The 20380-nt window shown below is 46.9% G+C and overlaps 1 protein-coding gene across 1 annotated transcript; it reads left to right on the top strand.

Moving 5' to 3' along the window:
• The first annotated feature begins 1801 nt into the window (after positions 1–1801).
• On the top strand, positions 1802–18893 carry VARS1 (valyl-tRNA synthetase 1). Its single transcript, XM_075260228.1, has 30 exons — positions 1802–1911; positions 3051–3387; positions 3476–3619; positions 3760–3874; positions 4799–4959; positions 5050–5235; positions 5798–5925; positions 6082–6246; positions 6336–6417; positions 6500–6619; positions 7473–7581; positions 7670–7758; positions 7839–7929; positions 8016–8140; positions 8255–8358; positions 8559–8717; positions 8898–8988; positions 9400–9505; positions 9656–9726; positions 10182–10307; positions 10881–10985; positions 11088–11156; positions 11259–11337; positions 11943–12070; positions 12767–12922; positions 13015–13221; positions 14398–14509; positions 15459–15634; positions 15778–15927; positions 18688–18893. The coding sequence occupies exons 2-30, from the start codon at positions 3073–3075 to the stop codon at positions 18754–18756; spliced, it is 3738 nt and encodes a 1245-aa protein (XP_075116329.1). The 5' UTR covers positions 1802–1911; positions 3051–3072; the 3' UTR covers positions 18757–18893.
• The last annotated feature ends 1487 nt before the right edge of the window (positions 18894–20380 follow it).

Here is a 20380-nt window from a genome sequence, read left to right on the forward strand (position 1 = left end):
GACGGAAAGAAGTTACTGACTCCGGCTGCAAAATGATTCATTATTTTTAATTAGATTATACAATTGTTATATTATATAATTAATTAGACGTATAGTTTGTTACTTTCATAGGCATCAGTTACCAGATTTCTCCTAATTTGGCGGATCTTTACTGCTTCTGACTGACCACGGCTGTCGGCCATTTATGAAGGAGTCTGAGTCAGAGGTTTGGCCTAACAATTCCACAGCTGCAGCTATTTAGGGGGAGGACATTGCTGCAGGAAGATCACCAGGTTGTCAGAGGTCCCTGGAGTAGTCACGTGTAGTAGTGCTGTAGGGTAGTCAGGAACAGATCCAGAGATCATGGCCACGTGACGGGTCAGTAATGCAACAGGTCAATAACAGAAGCGCAGTCAAGAATGGAGCCAAGGGCAGGAACGATGAGAAGAACAAAAGGTACCGGAGAGACCATCCGAAGGACAAGGCAGGAGAGTATCCAGGTACAAGGATCAGGATTGATTTACAGTGCCATATGTAATTGCAGACACGTGACATCACTGGCAGGCACTAGTTATCTGGCAACGCAATGGTACCCCGGGAAGAGAAGGGAAGCCATGGCCGGATGTGGGGAGTCTGTGCTTAAGATCGTGGCCGATCACCAAGGCCCAAACTGTGGAGTCTGAAGCCGCTCTCCAGGGCCAGATTTGGGGAGTCTGTGGTCAAGATTGTGGCTGCTCACGGGGTCGGATTTAGGGAGCCTGTGGCTATGATTGAGGCCGCTCTCCAGGGCCAGATCTGAGGAGTCAGTGGTCAAAATTGTGGCTGCTCACGGGGTCGGATCTAAGGAGCCTGTGGCTATGATTGAGGCCGCTATCCAGGGCCAGATCTGAGGAGTCAGTGGTCAAGATTGTGGTAGCCACCATTGAGGCCGCTCTCCAAGGCCAGATCTGGGGAGTCTGTGGTCAAGATTGTGGCTGCTCACGAGGTCGGATCTAAGGAGCCTGTTGCCACCATTGAGGCAGCTCTCTAGGGCCAGATCTGGGGAGTCCGTGACCACAATTGAGAATGCTCCCTAGGACTGGGCACTTGTATAGTCTCCCCCCCAAACCTATTAAGCTATGCTGATGGCTTTTAATAGCAGAATCGTGAGTGCTGCTCTGGAGCCCAATGATATATCCAAGCGTGTACCCCACCAGCACATGTCCAGGAATCCAGGAACAAACCTCGAACTATGAAATGGCATTTGTCTGATCGCTATTGACCATCAATGACTGATTTGTGGTTGTTTTTTGGCCACAGCCGGGTGTTTCTCTCCAGTTTTTATCTGCCTTTGCTATGGCTGATGCAAATCTCCCTTTCAGGGTGCAATGTGATGACTGCCTGCAGCAACTCTCTGTCAGAGAAGTCATCAATGCAGATTTGCGCTGCACACCATGAGTCAGTCCCATGTAAATCTCTTCCTGACACCTTCATATTAAACAGCCCCCAGTCTAAGCTTTGAAGTGTAATAAATATCATTAGTAGCAGTCAGACAGGAACAACTGCTGGGGAGTCCCTGTTATTGCATCAGGCTGTCCCTCCCAGGCTCCACCACTAGATGTCGCGTTGTGGCCACAGCTTCCCAGCTGTCCGCGGTATTGCCTGAATACTATGACAATAAGCCGTCCCATCAGAGAACATTCCAGTGTCATTCCTTCAGAGATAACATAGCAGTGACTAATGTACGTTTATGGAAAGATATAAAGCGCAGGGAAACGGAGAAAAACAATTAGAAGTCGGCATTACACGCAGGCGGATGTTCGGACAGCTAAGTACGGGCAGGTCGGGGGCCTTTGACGCCGCGCGCTAAGGGCGGAAGTGGGAAGTGGAAGGGAAAAGAAAATACACGTGGGGGGAATGTGCGTGACGTCACCGGCAAAGAGCTGAGGAGAAGTGAGTGCGAAAAGTGACGGGTCCGGGGTCATGGGGTGGCAATGAATGGGGTGAGGGGTATATGGGGTGACTATGTGCTGGGTTACAGGGAGATCACGTGTGTCTCTCCTAATCCACGTCCAGGTGGACTACAAGTCCCAGGAGGGCATCCCATTGTCTCCTGTCACTCGGATCCTGTTTGGTACCAAATATTATGACGTCAGGGGGTGGCAGCAGCTGTTTGGGGTCATTCATAGCCCAAAATCCAGTGCAAAGACTTCTCACTGCTGAGGGTTTGTTACAGTTGTGTCCTGGCAACAGATGTGACAAGTGTTACACATATATACTGGATGTAATTGTAGCGAAGCCTCAGCTGTGACAAGTATTACATATATATACTGGATGTAATTGTAGCGAAGCCTCAGCTGTGACGAGTATTACATATATATACCGTATATACTGGATGTAATTGTAGCGAAGCCTCAGCTGTGACAAGTATTACATATATATATATATATATATTAGATGTAATTGTAGCGAAGCCTCAGCTGTGACAAGTCTTAGGCTCAGGATGTAGATAAGACTGTTCTTATTCACTGACAGGGAGCTGAGATCTTGTAAATGGTGAAGATTTGACAAATTGACAAAGCGTCTTAGGAAGTTCTTTCACTTTCCATGATAAGCCGGTATTTATGTATCCATGGTACAGGGCAGGGTCTCTTTATTCGGCCATGTTCACACTGTAACGTTTCACGTGTATTTTATTGCATAGAACGTTCTTATTTTGCAGTGACATTCACATCGTATAACTGGAAACTGCCTCACATTCATTTCAATGGGAAATCTGCCTTGTTGCTCATATGATGCCCTGAAGACACTTGCATGCTTGGCTGAGCTGAGTGTGCAGGTGTAGGGGGGTGTGATAGAATATACAGGACCCTATAGTGATCTGTAGGTGACACTGCAGGGTATAGGTGATAGGTGTCTGACCACTGGGACCCCCCACCATCCATATAAACCTGGGGCGAGGGTCCTGTGATCAGACCCCTAATGGGGGATCTCTGTTTGCTGTTCTTAGATGGGGGGTCGGAGGTCTGCTGCTATGTCTGATACTGTACCCGCCCCCCCACTTTATAACATGTTCTCTCCTTCTTCTCCAGGTATTGGCTTCCCCCTTCCACCATGTCTACGCTCTACCTTCCTCTGTCTTCTACCTCAGACCCCCGATGCATCTGGGTGCGCGTTTCCGGACAGTACGCCCCCCACCCTCGGCCTACAGTGCAGGAGGTTGAGAGCGGGCCCCGTGGTCTTCCCCTTCCATGCCTTCTGTCTCCTTCCACCGGTTCAGTATGGGGAGCCTGGGCGGTGTCTTACATGCTGGCCCCTGAAGCCCTCTCGGGGGGAGGGGACCCCCGAGTCTTCTCCCTCATTAAGCAGTGGGTGAACTATGCAGAGTCTGACGTGCTGCCGGCCGCCTATGGCGTGGACCATAAACAGGTGAGACACGGCACGGTGACACGTCCTCCTTGGCGTTGTAATTTCGGTCTTGAGGAATGACCTATTATATTCCGCCTCCTTGTCACAGGTGAAGGAGCGCTCTCGCACGGAGCTTCAGAAGATCCTGGACGTATTAGAAGGTCACCTTCGAGTCCGCACGTACCTAGTAGGAGAGCGCCTGAGCCTCGCTGACATCGCCGTGTCCTGTTGTCTCATCCATCCGTTCAACACGGTGAGAATCCTTGTTTGTCTATTGGATGTTCCCTGCCTGGTGTGTGGCAGTACGGAGTGCCCCCTAGTGCGGCCTCAGTGGTACTACAGCGCAGTGATTAGACACGTTAGTAATGTCCGCCCTTTCTCTCTCCATTCTAGGTCATCTCTCCTTCCCTCAGACAGTCCATTCCTAATGTCACCCGCTGGTTCCTGACGTGTGTGAACCAGCCGCAGTTCAAGGAGATCTTAGGAGAGGTGACGCCAGTAAGTGGAGGTAATGACCCTGTGCGACTCCTCCAACACTCACTGTAATTGCTGTCTAATGTAAAGTTGTCAGGTGACTTCTGCTGCCCTATCGGAGTGCAGGATATTGTGTGGTATGGATTTCATACACAGCCTCTGACCATATAGAAAGAGGGACTCCGAACCCTCTCTGGTGTCGCAGCTCAGTCCCATTCACTTGACGTTCTTCATGCAATAGCTATTCTTTCTGCCTACTGCTTACACATGCATACTCGGCTATACCCAGCATGTATGTGTTTTGCAGGGGTACCTGGCTTGGACAACTTTTCTGTTATGTGTGGATGTTTTTAGGGTGGGATCCTATTGACTGATGTGGGGAAAAGCTGTGGCCCTCCCTCTCCACCCTAGTCTATCGGCGTTCTGGAAACTGCTGGGTACCTGGACTGCCTCCTGTTCTACCAATAGCCGGGACTCCATATTTTGGAGGATTGTCCAGTTTATAAAACACATTTTCATATCCTGTAACCTCTTAGTGACTAGCGTATCCAGCTCTGCTTCTAACAGGTAATGGGTGCGGAGCTGCAGCCATCTTTTCCCTCTCGTGGTGATGCCGGTGCACTGCAGCCCTGATCTATTACTTCAATAGGTGCACTTACTTGTCTGGTGAGGGTTCCGGGTGTCAAACCCCCATCACATCCTGCTATGAGGATCGAGGTTGGGGCCTGTTCATGTCTTGCCAAAGTTGTGAGTGTCTTCTTTAATCTGCCTCACTTTTTATAGGTGATCCATTGATTTGATAACATTGTGTAAGGCTTCTTCTTCCTTGTGATAATGCTGCAGTGACGTTGTCCTTTGCAGTGACCCCCTTGGCTGCCATCCCTCTATACTTTGTGGGGGGATCCAATATTGTGGAGCTGATCATGAACGTCATCCTATAACATGTCCTTCTCTTCAGGACCCAAGAGTGACCCGAACCCTCCGGCCGTCACGTCAGACACACCGCAACTTAATGGACCCCCCAAGACGGCTGCCCAGCTGAAGAAAGAGTCCAAGAAAAAAGAGAAGCTGGAACGGTTCCAGCAGAAGCAGGAGAAGATGAAGGGACAGCAGACGGAGGTAAGGAGGCCGCCCTTCTGGCCACTAGCCTATATTACATCCCCGTCTCCATGTGTTTCTCACGTCTCTTCTCACACTGCTCAACCACAGAAGAAACCAAAGGTTGAAAAGAAGGACAAGAAGGAGCTTGGTGTCATCGTCTACGATATCCCCACCCCCGCAGGGGAGAAGAAGGACATCTCAGGACCTATGCCAGATTCCTATAGCCCTCAGTACGTGGAGGCGGCTTGGTATGCTTGGTGGGAGAAGGAAGGATTTTTCAAACCAGAGTATGGGGTGAGTCCTTGTTCCTCTAGTTCTTTGCATAAAAGTGATGTCCTCTTCCTGGTTTATTACAAGGTTTCCTCCATCGCGACTGACTGGGGATGCAAGTAGCAAATTGTAATCTGGTTGGGAACCTGGTAAGCCAGTGTTGAGTTTCCCTGCAGTGCCACCAACAGGAAGGATGAAGCATTGCACAGTTTCCATTAAAATCAAATGGCTGTCAATGTAATGTGTGGACATGTCAGGTCCTCCAAAGCTAGAGAAGACTCTAAAGGGCTGCTAGAATATGGGTAGGATCACAGACTAGGGTTACTGAGTGCCCGTTAAACCTTACCCGCCCGGGGTGGCCATTGTTTACAAAGTCATGCACCTATTGGTCGCCATAGGTTGGTGTGGTTTTGGGTTGTGTTTCAGCCGGAGCAGCTGTTTTCACTCCACATCTATAAGACGATCCTCCAGGCACCATAATCTATCCCACAAGGACTGAGAGATGTTTGTGTTATCATAGACCAAGGCCAGTATTCAGATATAAGATGGTGGATCTTCCTAAAAGTCTTTCATTCTTCTGCTATAGAGAAAAAGTATCTCCGAGCCCAACCCAAAGGGCACGTTTATGATGTGTATCCCTCCCCCGAACGTGACTGGGTCCCTGCATCTTGGACATGCCCTCACCAATGCCATACAGGACAGCCTGACCCGCTGGTGAGTACCCGCCATGATGAGAGCAAGGACATTGGGATGGTTCGGGAACATGTATAACTAATAATATTGAAGACATACATGTTAGATGGGTGGGCATTTCTGCTGACATTGCTCTGATGTGTATGGCCACTTTAACACCCTCTATTTTACGTTAAGGCATCGCATGCGCGGTGAGCTGACCTTGTGGAACCCGGGATGTGACCACGCTGGGATTGCTACGCAGGTAGTGGTGGAGAAAAAGCTCTGGAGAGAACAGAAGAAGACCCGACATGACCTAGGCAGGGAGAAGTTCATAGAGGAGGTCTGGAAATGGAAGGGCGAGTAAGTGACGTCCTGGTTACACCTCATCGCCTCCACTGGCTTTAGGTTATAGCCGTCATGTCATCGTCTCCTTCTTCTCTTCCTTCCAGAAAGGGAGACCGGATCTATCACCAGCTGAGGATTCTTGGCAGTTCACTAGACTGGGACCGGGCGTGTTTCACGATGGAACCAGTAAGAGGCCGCCATGTTTCTCCAGTTCTTTGCCCCTGAGACTATTTTTCTCTCCCACTCACTAATTTTCTCTTCTCCTCAGAAACTATCTCAGGCCGTCCAGGAAGCGTTCATCCGTCTGCATGAAAGTGGGATCATCTATCGCAGCAAGCGACTTGTCAACTGGTCGTGCACCCTCAATTCTGCCATATCAGACATAGAGGTGAGGAGAGATAATGGGGACACTCGAGGGGGTTCATGCAATTGACAAGCCTTAGGCTTTGTAAAGGAAGGGGTTGTCCAGCCATGTCAATAGAAACCACTGAGACTGCAAGAAAGTAACACTAGTAATACCCACCGATCCTGCGCTGATTCCCATGGCTCCTCTATTTCATAGATTTTAGCAATGACGCGCCATCATGGACTTGTCACCACTGCAGCTCGTCACTGGTCACTGCGGTGTTGATAGGTCACCCCTGCGGCCATTGATCGGCTGCAGTAGACACATGGTTACGTGGACACCTCATTGCTGGAGGCCGGTATATAGAGACTGATGGGAGACCTGGGCCCGGTTGGAGCTGGAGCGGTTGCAGACCAGTAAGGGATCACTTTTTGCTTCCATATAGAGACTGAAAACCTGCGTGTATTCAGCTGAAAGTAAGCTGCGTGAGCCGAGACGTCTTCAGGACAGGTTTTCAGTATTTTAGATGTAAACAAAAACTGTTCCCTCTCATTGCAGTCTCATGTGCAGTACTGTTGACATCATAGCAGTGACATCATCCGTCTTGCACATGTGACCCAGGATGTCATTGAGTAGCCACAGAGGTCACAGGAACGTCAGGGCCAGCGGTGCAGGGAATGGTAACTGGATGTTTCTTTTTATTGTCCTATATAATTAAAAAAAAATCTTTGCAATGTTCTAGGTGAAAAATTTGCCACCGACTAGGAGGTGATACCTAAAACACTAGGACATTTTTAAACAAGACCATTTGCAGTATTGTGAATGGGCCCCAATTTTGCGTAATTTCTTGTAATATATTGGACTACAGTTGTCATCCAAGGACGCTCTATTGTAGGTGGACAAGAAGGAGCTGACGGGTCGCACGGTGCTGCCAGTGCCTGGATACAAGGAGGGCGTGGAGTTTGGGGTATTGGTCTCCTTTGCTTATAAAGTACAAGGCTCAGGTAAGGTTCTCACAACCTCTCATCCTTTTTCTTGTCTTCTTGACTTTTTTTTGTTTGCTCATCATTTCTGCTATGGCTGTCCTTGTAGATGAGGAGGTCGTGGTGGCCACCACCCGTGTGGAGACCATGTTGGGAGACACGGCCGTGGCTGTCCATCCTCAGGATCAGCGCTACCAGGTACGTCCTCAGCAGTCCTGCATTATTTTGGCTCTGTCTTCAGTAGATACTTTCTTCATTTACTGTCTTTGTGATTGCAGCACTTGAGGGGGAAGTCAGTGGTGCACCCGTTCGCCTCCCGACTCCTTCCCATCGTCTTTGATGAGTTTGTGGATATGAGCTTCGGGACAGGTAAGTGCAGGGACCTACCTTAGACATTGCCATACAAAAAGCATCTCTTGTGTCCTCATCGTCTTCTGTCTCTTGTTCCTTCTTAGGGGCGGTGAAGATCACCCCGGCTCACGACCAGACCGATTACGAGGTTGGGATGAGACACTCCCTGGACTTTATAAACATCATGGACGACAACGGGCTGCTGGTTAATGTTGCGCCGCCGTTCCTGGTGAGGAGGGGGGTGGATGGGGGCGGCTTCTAGTGATGTTTCAGATTTTTGGGGTTTCCTCGTGATGTTTTTTTTTCTGCTTTCATCACTTTGAAACATTGTTTCCTATTTTAGGGAATGAAACGTTTCGAGGCCAGGAAGGCCGTCCTGCAAGCTTTGAAAGATAAGGGGTTATTCAAGGAGATCAAGGACAATCCTATGGTGGTCCCAGTCTGCAGGTAACAATACCAAGGGTATGCCCACGTCTGAGGTGGTTTTCTAGCCAAATTCTGCTTCCAATAGGAGACCATGACGGGCGCTTCTTTTTTCAGCTTGCTTGCATCCCATGTAAATCCACAGATAATGATCCCATGATATGTTGTACAAGAGACAAACCCAGCTCTGCTACATCCATCTTACTGTGTTTGTCTCTCTTTAGTCGGTCTAAGGACATTGTGGAGCCATTACTAAAGCCCCAGTGGTACGTGCGCTGCGATGAGATGGGCAAGGAGGCGGCTGATGCCGTCCGTGACGGACACTTGTCAATCAAACCCGACTTTCACAATAAAACCTGGTTCAATTGGATGGATAATATCAGGTGGGTATTACATGGTATATATTGGCACTGGTTATTTTTAGGTTTTTGTATAAAATCCCTGCTGCCCTATTGTTATGTGTTTGAGGGTAATATCTAAACCAGTCTGAAGGGGGCGCTCTATACCTGTGGTGACACTTCTCCAGTTCTGTCCCTGGTTTGATGGTATATTCCTTTTTGCAGGGATTGGTGCATTTCCCGGCAGCTCTGGTGGGGTCACCGCATCCCGGCCTACTTTGTGACCATTAATGACCCGTCTGTGCCACCGGGAGAGGTAAGATGGCTGCAATGGCTTCATTATGGAACCTCACGCAGAATCTATAATATTGATATATTTAGTAGTTTATCCCCTATTCACTTGGTAGTGGGTAAGTTTCAGATCACTGGGATCCTCATCGATCATGAGAATGGGGGCTTCTTGCACCCCGGTCCTAAGTGAACGGTGGTCTCGCAGTGGTGCCGTCACTCCAATTCTATGGGACTGCCGGACATAGCCATTCACTGTACTTCAGCTATCCCTGGCAGTCCTGTAGACGTGAATGAAGCAAAAGCTCATCAGCGGGACCAATGGTCTATTGAAATGGGGGTGCGGACCCCCCAATAGTCTGCAACGTCCTATGCATAGGGGATGCATCCATGGATAAATCTGTTGATCATATTGACCAAGCAGCTTGTCTATATACAGGATACAGATGGCAAGTACTGGATCAGCGGCCGGTCAGAAGAGGAGGTGAGGGCCAAGGCCGCGAAACAATTCAATGTTACCCCTGAAAAGGTGTCGCTTAGGCAGGGTAAGTGTTTTGGAAACCAGTCCCTGTGACGTTGTGTGGGGTGGCGGCCATAGCTTGTCACCTGTATAACCCTTAGGACCTCGATGTCTAGTATAAGCGTTGTATATGGACGCCTCCTATATTGTCCTCACTCGTCTGTTTGTGCTGCAGATGAAGACGTTCTTGACACCTGGTTTTCCTCTGGACTTTTCCCATTCTCCATCTTTGGCTGGCCCAATGAGGTAAGAACCTGTGAAGATATTGTCGTCATGATATATCGGCCTCCTATGCCATAGTGTTCTAGGTTATGGCCTCTGTTCATGTAGGTAAGGAAGGAGCTGAGGCTTCTATGGGTTTCCTCCTGCATTGTGGAGCTCCTAGACACCTTTCATGTGAACGGGGCCATGTTGCATCTTCCTGCTTGGCAGGTGATCGGCGGTGTCATTGTGATAAACCAAAATGTTTTACCCCATCTGTAAAGGACTGGGGTCTGTCCCAGCAGTAGGACCGATCAGTAAGTCATTACATAATCTTAGGTGATGCATTTACTTACTACCGCTGGAAAGCCCCTTAAAAGTTGATTTTTTTTTCAGGATACTACCGGCCTGTAGGTGGCAGCACACACGTGGCATCTGCTTATTGTAGTTGTTTCTTTATTGTATCGCATAGTAAGATGTAACTTTTTCATTTCCCTTAGAATGAAGACTTAAAGGTTTTCTACCCCGGCACTCTCCTGGAGACTGGACATGACATCTTGTTCTTCTGGGTGGCCCGTATGGTCATGTTAGGTCTTACCCTAACTGGAAAGCTGCCCTTTAAAGAGGTGGGATACTTATTTAATTTCCTTTTACACGGCACTGCTGTCACCTTTACTGTGTCTTATAAAACACTTACATAAAATAAGACATCAAATTTAGTTTGGTGGTGACTTGTGTCCTGGGACCCCTGCGGATCAGCTGTTTCCCCATGCCAGTGAACACTCGCTGTATGTTTAATAGCAGCAGTTGTGAGTAATGGTCGTCCCACAGAGTTGAATGGGGTACCCCAATGGCTGGTATTGAACTGTGGCGAGCACTGCAGCTCTTGCTGGAACAGGAACAGCTGATCTGCAGGGGTCCCTGCGCTCAGTCCCTGGCAATCTAAAATTGATATTGTGTATTTTGGATAGAACATCAGTTTATAAGTAACCTGTTTTATAGATGTAAGGTTCCAAGAGTTCAGCTCTGAAGCCTGCAGCATTAAGAGTGCAGCTCTAGCTACAATACAGACAATACCGTGACTCAGCTTAGAATATAGATTTATAAAGTCGGACATCCCCTTTAAGTGCTTTGGCCTCTGGTTTCTGCCCTCTCTGCTTTATACTTCACGTTCTCTCCGTCCTCTTGTCCCCTCTCAGGTTTACCTCCATGCTATAGTGCGTGACGCTCACGGCCGTAAGATGAGCAAATCCTTGGGCAATGTCATTGACCCTCTGGATGTGATTAAAGGCATTACCCTGCAGGTAAGGAGATCACATGGAAGGGAAAGTGTTAAATTGAGATAGAAAATCCACATTGGTGACCACTATACAAGCGCTGTTAACCCCTTCTGTCTCCGTCCTCAGGGTCTCCATGCTCAGCTGCTTGACAGTAATCTGGATCCTGCTGAATTGGAAAGGGCCAAGGAGGGGCAGGTGAGTCCGAGGCCGTAACCCCTCCGCTGCTGCAGCGTGCACAATAGTGTATGAGCGATAGACCAAATATTCTAAGAAAAATGTCTCCCCTTTACCTCTTAGAAAGCTGACTATCCCGTTGGGATCCCTGAATGCGGAACCGATGCCTTGAGGTTTGCCCTGTGCGCGTATACCAGTCAGGGTAAGTGTCTAGGCTGTTAATATGTAAAGGGAATCTCCAACTTTTCATTTTTGGCACAAAATGCCGATCTGACCAATGTTAAAAGATTGGCAACCTTTAGCCACCACTAGGGGGAGCTTACTGCCTGCTTCAGTGTACAATTGTACGCTATAGGTGCCCCCTAGTGGTAGTAGGTGACCTGCACGTTCTCTTTTCCAGACTTATACGATCTTTTTGGATGGGTCAGTTGTGGTCTAACTCCCAGAGCCCCCACCAGTCAGCTGTTGGATGAGGCTGCAGTGCTTTGGCCTTTTGTACATGGTCTAGTGGCTGTGCTTGGTATTGCAGCTCGGCCTCATTCGTTTGAATGGCACTGAGCTGCGATATAGCCATGTGACAGGTGAATGGGCGCTTACCCAAGCACTGCTGCTCCTTATCCGCGGGGTTCCTAAGTGTCGGATCTTTGTCCATCACCATTTGCTGATTCATCCTTTGGATGGGCCATCAACTGTATAAGCCTGGAAAAGCCCAATAATTTATTAAGAAATTATGTTTTAAAAAACAAAATGATCCTGAGGAGGTTTTTTTTTTTAATTTTTTCTGATTTGACATGACTTTACTTTCAGGGCGAGACATTAACCTGGATGTGAACAGGATCCTGGGTTACCGTCACTTCTGCAACAAGCTCTGGAATGCGACTAAGTTTGCCATGCGAGGCCTGGGCGACCATTATACCCCTCCTCCATCTTCACTGGTACGGGGGAGGGTTACGGGGTCACACTGGTGTTAGCAATGTCACTTTTATGCCGTATAGTAACACAATGGGCCGATGGGTAAACAATAGCGCACAGCTCAACTGAGGGCAGGATCAGACTTCAGCTAGGCCGCAGGGCTCAGTGTCGTCTATAGGGGGCAGAAGTCCTGCTGATGAGAATTGTTAAAGGAAACTTTGTCCGTTTCTCTGGCTGTCTGCTTACAGAATAAATCTCTGCGAAGTTTCCTAGGGATAAGGAACAAGATGGAGCTTAGTGTGATGGCGGAACGTCTCCTCGGCCGGCCTTCAACTGGGGCAGGGCTAATAAGGGGGCTATAAGCAGAGTGACTGGTAGCACGTCCTTGTACCTGTCATGTCCCCCATGCCCCATCACATGGTTTTCTCCCCTCCCCCAGCTTTCTGAGAGGATTAATCTTGCAGGAATGTAACTTACGTCATCAGCATAGGGGCAAATAAGAATGTATAGCCAAGGTGTGAAATCTGCTAATGTTACAGCTATCATCGTCTCTATTACAGTTCTTTTTTTTAGTAGTTAGGTGACCCCTTTAAGAAAGCAGTGTAGGCGGCCATTTTGATTTATGAACCTGTATAGAGACTGGTGTCACCACTGGGGTTTATATTCATGGGCCGGGCTAATTCCCCCGTCCTATACTGACCTGCGCCGTGTTGTTTCAGCCCTCTGGACAGGAGAGTCTTGCAGACCTCTGGATTCTCAGTCGTCTCAGTTTAGCAGTGGATCTTTGCAGCAGCGGCTTCCAGAGTTACGACTTCCCAGGGATCACCACGGCCGTGTACAACTTCTGGCTCTATGACCTGTGTGACGTCTACCTGGTAAGGACATTCAGTGCACGGCAGTGGAGCATTTCCACCATCGTTGGCTTTCTCCGACATCTTCTCACCGTCCGTCTTCTTTCCTTCTTCAGGAGTGTCTGAAGCCCGTGTTCTTTGGCACAGACGAGATCGCCATCGCCGTAGCCAGGAACACTCTGTACACGTGTCTGGACGCCGGCCTCCGACTCCTCTCGCCCTTCATGCCGTTCCTTACAGAAGAGCTTTATCAGAGACTCCCCCGACGTTCTTCTGAGACCTTCCCCAGTATATCGGTCACTCCTTATCCTGAAGCTACTGAGGTGACCGCCATTAATCTTTACATGTAGATTGTGTCTGTATGACCACGGCTATAGAGAAGGGTGTAGGGGGGCGTATACATATCATCTGTAGGAAGATGTATGGCAGTTCTGGAAGGAAGAAAATTTTCTTTCTAGTGTTGTCCATAAGTAACTACCCTGTAAGTCAATGCCCGACACATTAAAAAGCCCTTTCAGGCCCTTTAATGGTTCGGACATTGATTTAGAGCAGGGGTAGAGAACGTTCGGCTCTCCAGCTGTTGCAAAACTACAACTCCCAGCATGCACACTCACTCTGCTGTTCTTAGAACTCCCATGGAAGTGAATGGAGCATGCTGGGAGTTGTAGTTTCACAGCAGTTGGAGAGCTGAAGGTTCCCTACCCCTGACTTAGTGGATCATTACCTATAAATGGCACTACACAGAACTCTGCATACTTAGTTCCCAGAGATCCCTTCTGCACCCTGATAAGAAGAATCTGTATAGGCCAAGAGCTGTAGGAATATAATTCTAGGTGGACAGTGTATTGTGGCCAGAGGTGAGAGAGCCCAGGGCAAAGTGATCAGGGACCGAGGAAGGAAAATCTCTGGATTATTGGTTGCAAATGTAGCAGAGCTGAGTTTATCATCTGGCACGAGGGTCTAAGGGTCTATTAGATGATCTAAGTTGAGCCTATATATGTTTGATGAACTGTATATATACTCAAAGGATGCAATAGTCTCCTGGGATGACCTGTAACTACCATATATTATTTAAGGGGATTTTTGGGAGTATAATACTTAGGACCTATCCTCATCATCATATTGTTGAGGGTCTATATCCCAGAACTTTGAGTGATCAACGCCTGTGGTCCCCTTCAGCTCTGTACATTATAGTAGGGGTTATTCTTTACAGCCTCATTCATATAAATGGGACTGAGCTGCAATACCCTGCACAGCCATTAATGAAGGTGTGGCGCTGTGCCTGGTATACGGTGAAGGACACGCACCACTCACTGGTTTGCCACAGCTCTCCAGCCAGTGATAGGTAGTCGGGACCCCCAGCAATGTAATAGGATAGACCATCGGTATTGTAGTAACGTCAACCCCTCTACTTGTAAGTCAGCTCTGCTACATGTGTGTAATGATTATAGTCTGTCCTTTGGATGACGCTGATCATCATTTAATTCCTGTCTCCACAGTTCCATTGGCGGGATGAAGAAATAGAAAGAAATATGGATCTTGCTCTGCTCATTGTGAAATCGATCCGGTCTTTACGAGCTGATTACAATCTGACCAAGACCAAGGCTGACTGTGAGTAGCCCCGGTGGTCCGCTGACCGCTCCTGCTATAGGTAGTGATTCAGCTGCTCACAACTAGTCTCACGTTTTCATGAAAAGTTGAAACCATAATAATAATCACATTATGGCTGCAGCACATTTTACATTTTGTCTCTGGGGCTGTGGGCATGTACAGTATGGAGCAGTCTATCCGCACCACTATCCATCACTACTATTACTGGTTTCTTTATATGTAATTACTATACTATGTAATATACCAAACAAATGGCTGATAAACTGGCCTGTAAATACAGGGCATAGACATAGGTAAGCAGCTAAAACACTGGATAAAAATGTCTGAGCAGAGTCGGTAAAGCTGCGTATTGTCTGTGAGTAATGACCACACAAGCAGTCAGAAGCAGATACAAGTACAGAGAAGACTTTTCTAACATTGTAAACTGTGAGATGTGCAGAATGTTCAGTCCTTTGCACAAATGAAATGGGCTGTGAGGAGTATCAACCCCTCCCCTCTTTATTCATTGTGTCAAAACAGAACAGAACCCCTCCCCCTTTTGACTTGCTGGATCCCTTCTTGCTTATCTAATGTATCTATGGACAGGCGGAAATAAAATTGACATTGCCTTTAAACGTATAACAAGGCGGGTTCTTTGCACAGAGCCTGGACTTTGCTCCAGCCCGCACAGAGTCTTCGTGTATAGGGCTGTTATCGCCATAAAGGTTGGTTGTATATTTACCCTTTACAGCCATGGAAAGATAAGAGTCTATATGCCATATGTGGCATTGATGGGGTATATAATACTATGGAGGTCAGCGGGGGCTCGGTTTCGTCTCCCACGTCATTGGCAGTAGGCGATGTGGCCATTGCAGCAGCCCGACCCATTCTATTGGTATTGCAGGATGGGACCACAGCAAGCTCAGCCGCCATATGTACCCAGCCTTCCCATGTTTTTGTGTTTTTATAGGTTACGTGAAATGCCAAGATGCGGAAACCAAATCTGTGGTCGTCGCTTACACCTCATACATCACCGTCCTCTCCTCCTCGAGCTCCCTGGTAATCCTTCAGCCTGAGGACCCAGCCCCAGAGGCCAGCGCCGTCAACACCGCGTCCGATAAGGCCACCGTGTTCATGAATCTCAAGGTAAGAAGAATTTGGAATTGCTTTTTTTTTTAGGCAGCCATAGCGGGAGTGTAAATGTATCCAATGGTGCCTTAGATTGATTCTATAAACCTCAGGGCCAGCCGGTCTCCTGTAAGCTCATGGATTTATGTATTCGCCCGCAGGGACTCATTGATGTGGAGAAGGAGCTGGCCAAGCTGCAGGTGAAAAAGACTGAGCTGAGCCGACAGCTGGCAAAACTGCGTGAGCGCGTGGGGGGTGCGGATTACCACGCCAAGGTCCCTCTAACAGTGCAACAACAGGACTCTGAAAAGGTGAGTCAAGAACAACCCTGCCCCCTGGAGGAGGAGTCACCAATAAATTCCAGTTTTTGCCTACAGGGGGCACGGTGTTCACCTACTTAGTTTAATCTATGGTATACAAATGGTGGCTCTCTAGTGTCGTCTGTCAGATTTTGCATTTAACTGGGGTATGACTTTGTCATTATGTCTGAATAGTGACCTCATCATATATACTGTGACATCACTGTGTGTATTATCTCTGTACTGTGACATCACTGTGTGTATTATCCTGTACTGTGACATCACTGTGTGTATTATCCCTGTACTGTGACATCACTGTGTGTATTATCCCTGTACTGTGACATCACTGTGTGTATTATCCCTGTACTGTGACATCACTGTGTGTATTATCCTGTACTGTGACATCACTGTGTGTATTATCCCTGTACTGTGACATCACTGTGTGTATTATCCTGTACTGTGACATCACTGTGTGTATTATCCTGTACTGTGACATCACTGTGTGTATTATCCTGTACTGTGACATCACTGTGTGTATTATCCTGTACTGTGACATCACTGTGTGTATGATCTCTGTACTGTGACATCACTGTGTGTATTATCTCTGTACTGTGACATCACTGTGTGTATTATCCTGTACTGTGACATCACTGTGTGTATTATCCTGTACTGTGACATCACTGTGTGTATTATCTCTGTACTGTGACATCACTGTGTGTATTATCTCTGTACTGTGACATCACTGTGTGTATTATCTCTGTACTGTGACATCACTGTGTGTATTATCCTGTACTGTGACATCACTGTGTGTATTATCCTGTACTGTGACATCACTGTGTGTATTATCCCTGTACTGTGACATCACTGTGTGTATTATCCTGTACTGTGACATCACTGTGTGTATTATCCTGTACTGTGACATCACTGTGTGTATTATCCTGTACTGTGACATCACTGTGTGTATTATCCTGTACTGTGACATCACTGTGTGTATTATCTCTGTACTGTGACATCACTGTGCGTATTATCCCTGTACTGTGACATCACTGTGTGTATTATCCCTGTACTGTGACATCACTGTGTGTATTATCCTGTACTGTGACATCACTGTGTGTATTATCCTGTACTGTGACATCACTGTGTGTATTATCCTGTACTGTGACATCACTGTGCGTATTATCCTGTACTGTGACATCACTGTGTGTATTATCCCTGTACTGTGACATCACTGTGTCTATTATCCTGTACTGTGACATCACTGTGTGTATTATCTCTGTACTGTGACATCACTGTGTGTATTATCTCTATACTGTGACATCACTGTGTGTATTATCTCTGTACTGTGACATCACTGTGTGTATTATCCTGTACTGTGACATCACTGTGTGTATTATCTCTGTACTGTGACATCACTGTGTGTATTATCCTGTACTGTGACATCACTGTGTGTATTATCCTGTACTGTGACATCACTGTGTGTATTATCTCTGTACTGTGACATCACTGTGTGTATTATCTCTGTACTGTGACATCACTGTGTATTATCTCTGTACTGTGACATCACTGTGTGTATTATCCTGTACTGTGACATCACTGTGTGTATTATCCCTGTACTGTGACATCACTGTGTGTATTATCTCTGTACTGTGACATCACTGTGTGTATTATCTCTGTACTGTGACATCACTGTGTGTATTATCCCTGTACTGTGACATCACTGTGTGTATTATCCTGTACTGTGACATCACTGTGTGTATTATCCTGTACTGTGACATCACTGTGTGTATTATCCTGTACTGTGACATCACTGTGTGTATTATCCTGTACTGTGACATCACTGTGTGTATTATCTGTACTGTGACATCACTGTGTGTATTATCCTGTACTGTGACATCACTGTGTGTATTATCCTGTACTGTGACATCACTGTGTGTATTATCCTGTACTGTGACATCACTGTGTGTATTATCCTGTACTGTGACATCACTGTGTGTATTATCCTGTACTGTGACATCACTATGTGTATTATCCCTGTACTGTGACATCACTGTGTGTATTATCTCTGTACTGTGACATCACTGTGTGTATTATCTCTGTACTGTGACATCACTGTGTGTATTATCCCTGTACTGTGACATCACTGTGTGTATTATCCCTGTACTGTGACATCACTGTGTGTATTATCTCTGTACTGTGACATCACTGTGTGTATTATCCCTGTACTGTGACATCACTGTGTGTATTATCTCTGTACTGTGACATCACTGTGTGTATTATCCCTGTACTGTGACATCACTGTGTGTATTATCTCTGTACTGTGACATCACTGTGTGTATTATCCTGTACTGTGACATCACTGTGTGTATTATCTCTGTACTGTGACATCACTGTGTGCATTATCCCTGTACTGTGACATCACTGTGTGTATTATCCTGTACTGTGACATCACTGTGTGTATTATCTCTGTACTGTGACATCACTGTGTGTATTATCCCTGTACTGTGACATCACTGTGTGTATTATCTCTGTACTGTGACATCACTGTGTGTATTATCCCTGTACTGTGACATCACTGTGTGTATTATCTCTGTACTGTGACATCACTGTGTGTATTATCCTGTACTGTGACATCACTGTGTGTATTATCTCTGTACTGTGACATCACTGTGTGCATTATCCCTGTACTGTGACATCACTGTGTGTATTATCCTGTACTGTGACATCACTGTGTATTATTTTGCTCATTTCTCTCCACTTTCTTTGTTCCTTTAGATGAAACAGTTTGAAACCGAGTTCCAGAAGGTGGAGGAGGCCGTGAGCAGTTTCCAGCGGATGGTTTAGTAGTAAATTATTTCCCATTTCCCCGGATTTTCTCGCCGGCTTCGCTGCTGCTCCTGAACTTTATCTTTTTTAGTGAAGAAACCGATGTATTGGATGAGCGCTGACTCGCAGGGTGTGTTGTATGTAATAAATCCTGTAGAACCAAGGAAGGCTCAGCGTGTGGTTTCCTGCGGGTTTGGGTGGAATGTAAATGGGCTCCTTAAAGGGGTAAAATTTCAAGTTTCGAGATCATTTTTATCAGTTTGTTTTATGTTTTTGATTTATTTAAAGGGGCGGTGTAACTTGAGGAATTGGGCACCACAATATTGTGTAGTAACTAATGAGAGAAGTGTCCATTACCAGCAAAGGAAAGAGAGAAGACCATTACATGTGAGATGTTTTTGGGTTGCTGGGGGTTACACCTCCGCGTCTTTCATTGTCTTCCTCTCTGGATTATTTCTGCTTTTGTAAACCATGAGATGAATAAGCCGGGAGACTTCAGAGTCTTCAGCTGCAAATTTGTAGCTTCTTCTGCGCTGAGGGTTTGCCACAGTTACATCTCGTCTAGACCGTCCTCTGTATAGTCCAGACTCTTAACTCAGACTCGTATGTTTTTCCTGCACTGATACATTGTAACAACTACGAGGACAGGAGATTGCTCAAGTATTTGGCTCACAGAGGATTGTCCAGACTGGGAATAATTGTAGCAAACCCACAGCTGTGAGAAGATTTAGGTTTCGTCATGAATTTGGGGGTCCGTGCACCTTATGGCTCCGCCTCCACCAAGCCTCTTGCCACGCCCCCTTTGAAGAAAGTGACGTGGGGGTAGAATGTAAAAATTCACAATTTTTGGGCAAATAATTAAACTCACAATTTTTTCGTGACTTGTACACCATTTTGTTAGTGCACGAGCCTTTATGATTCAGCCCCAAAGTGTATTAGGATGTTTTTCGGATCCATTGGCTTTCGGGGGTCATGTCTTGGGTGTATTTGTTCGCACTATTCTTACCCCTTCACTACGACTAAAAGAATATCCCTTACTTATGGCAATCAGATATTACCGTATTCATTATGTAACTGGTCATGGCCGCCATGCGCAGCACAGGCAATGGCGGGGGACGCACCAACTAAAAATACCATCAATAACTAGGACGACTTCCTCTTCACAATAGGGAACTTGGATTGTGTCGGTCTGGCGGCCGAGGAAGTGAGACTATGACAGAGGAGAAAAGTCCGTCTCTATTTTGGTCGAGTTGTCCATAATGTTGTCGCGAATCGCCAAAATATCTGCCAGGTAGTCGGGTTCTTGCAACTTGTAGGAAAGACACCGGAGTCTCTTAATAGGGCTGAAAAGTGGCTGATTTATTAAGACCAACGCGCCATGTGCCAGTCTTAATTAATATTCCCCTGTGTGCTATAATCTGAAGACCCCCCCATTGGTCAGCTGTAGTATATCCGGCATCCTTATAGCGCCACCACAGGAGAAATGAAGCATAACACCTTCCCGATAGAAAGTATTGGGCCGTCTGTGTCCTCAGAGTCGTCCAGCGATCATTGTACTGTATACTGATATTCTGTCACAAGATGTCTATAGCATATGCGTCTCTCTGCTGCCTCCCGGTTGTCCTGAGGTAAACTGCAGCAA

Source organism: Leptodactylus fuscus, chromosome 11 (genome assembly GCF_031893055.1).
Source record: "Leptodactylus fuscus isolate aLepFus1 chromosome 11, aLepFus1.hap2, whole genome shotgun sequence".
Lineage (NCBI taxonomy): Eukaryota > Metazoa > Chordata > Amphibia > Anura > Leptodactylidae > Leptodactylus > Leptodactylus fuscus.

Coding starts and splice junctions, on each gene's coding strand:
- VARS1 (XM_075260228.1), top strand. CDS start 3,073: ATGTCTACGCTCTACCTTCCTCTGTCTTCTACCTCAGACCCCCGATGC. Junction 12,923..13,014: donor ACCTGTGTGACGTCTACCTG/GTAAGGACATTC, acceptor TTCCTTCTTCAG/GAGTGTCTGAAGCCCGTGTT. Junction 15,635..15,777: donor CCGTGTTCATGAATCTCAAG/GTAAGAAGAATT, acceptor ATTCGCCCGCAG/GGACTCATTGATGTGGAGAA.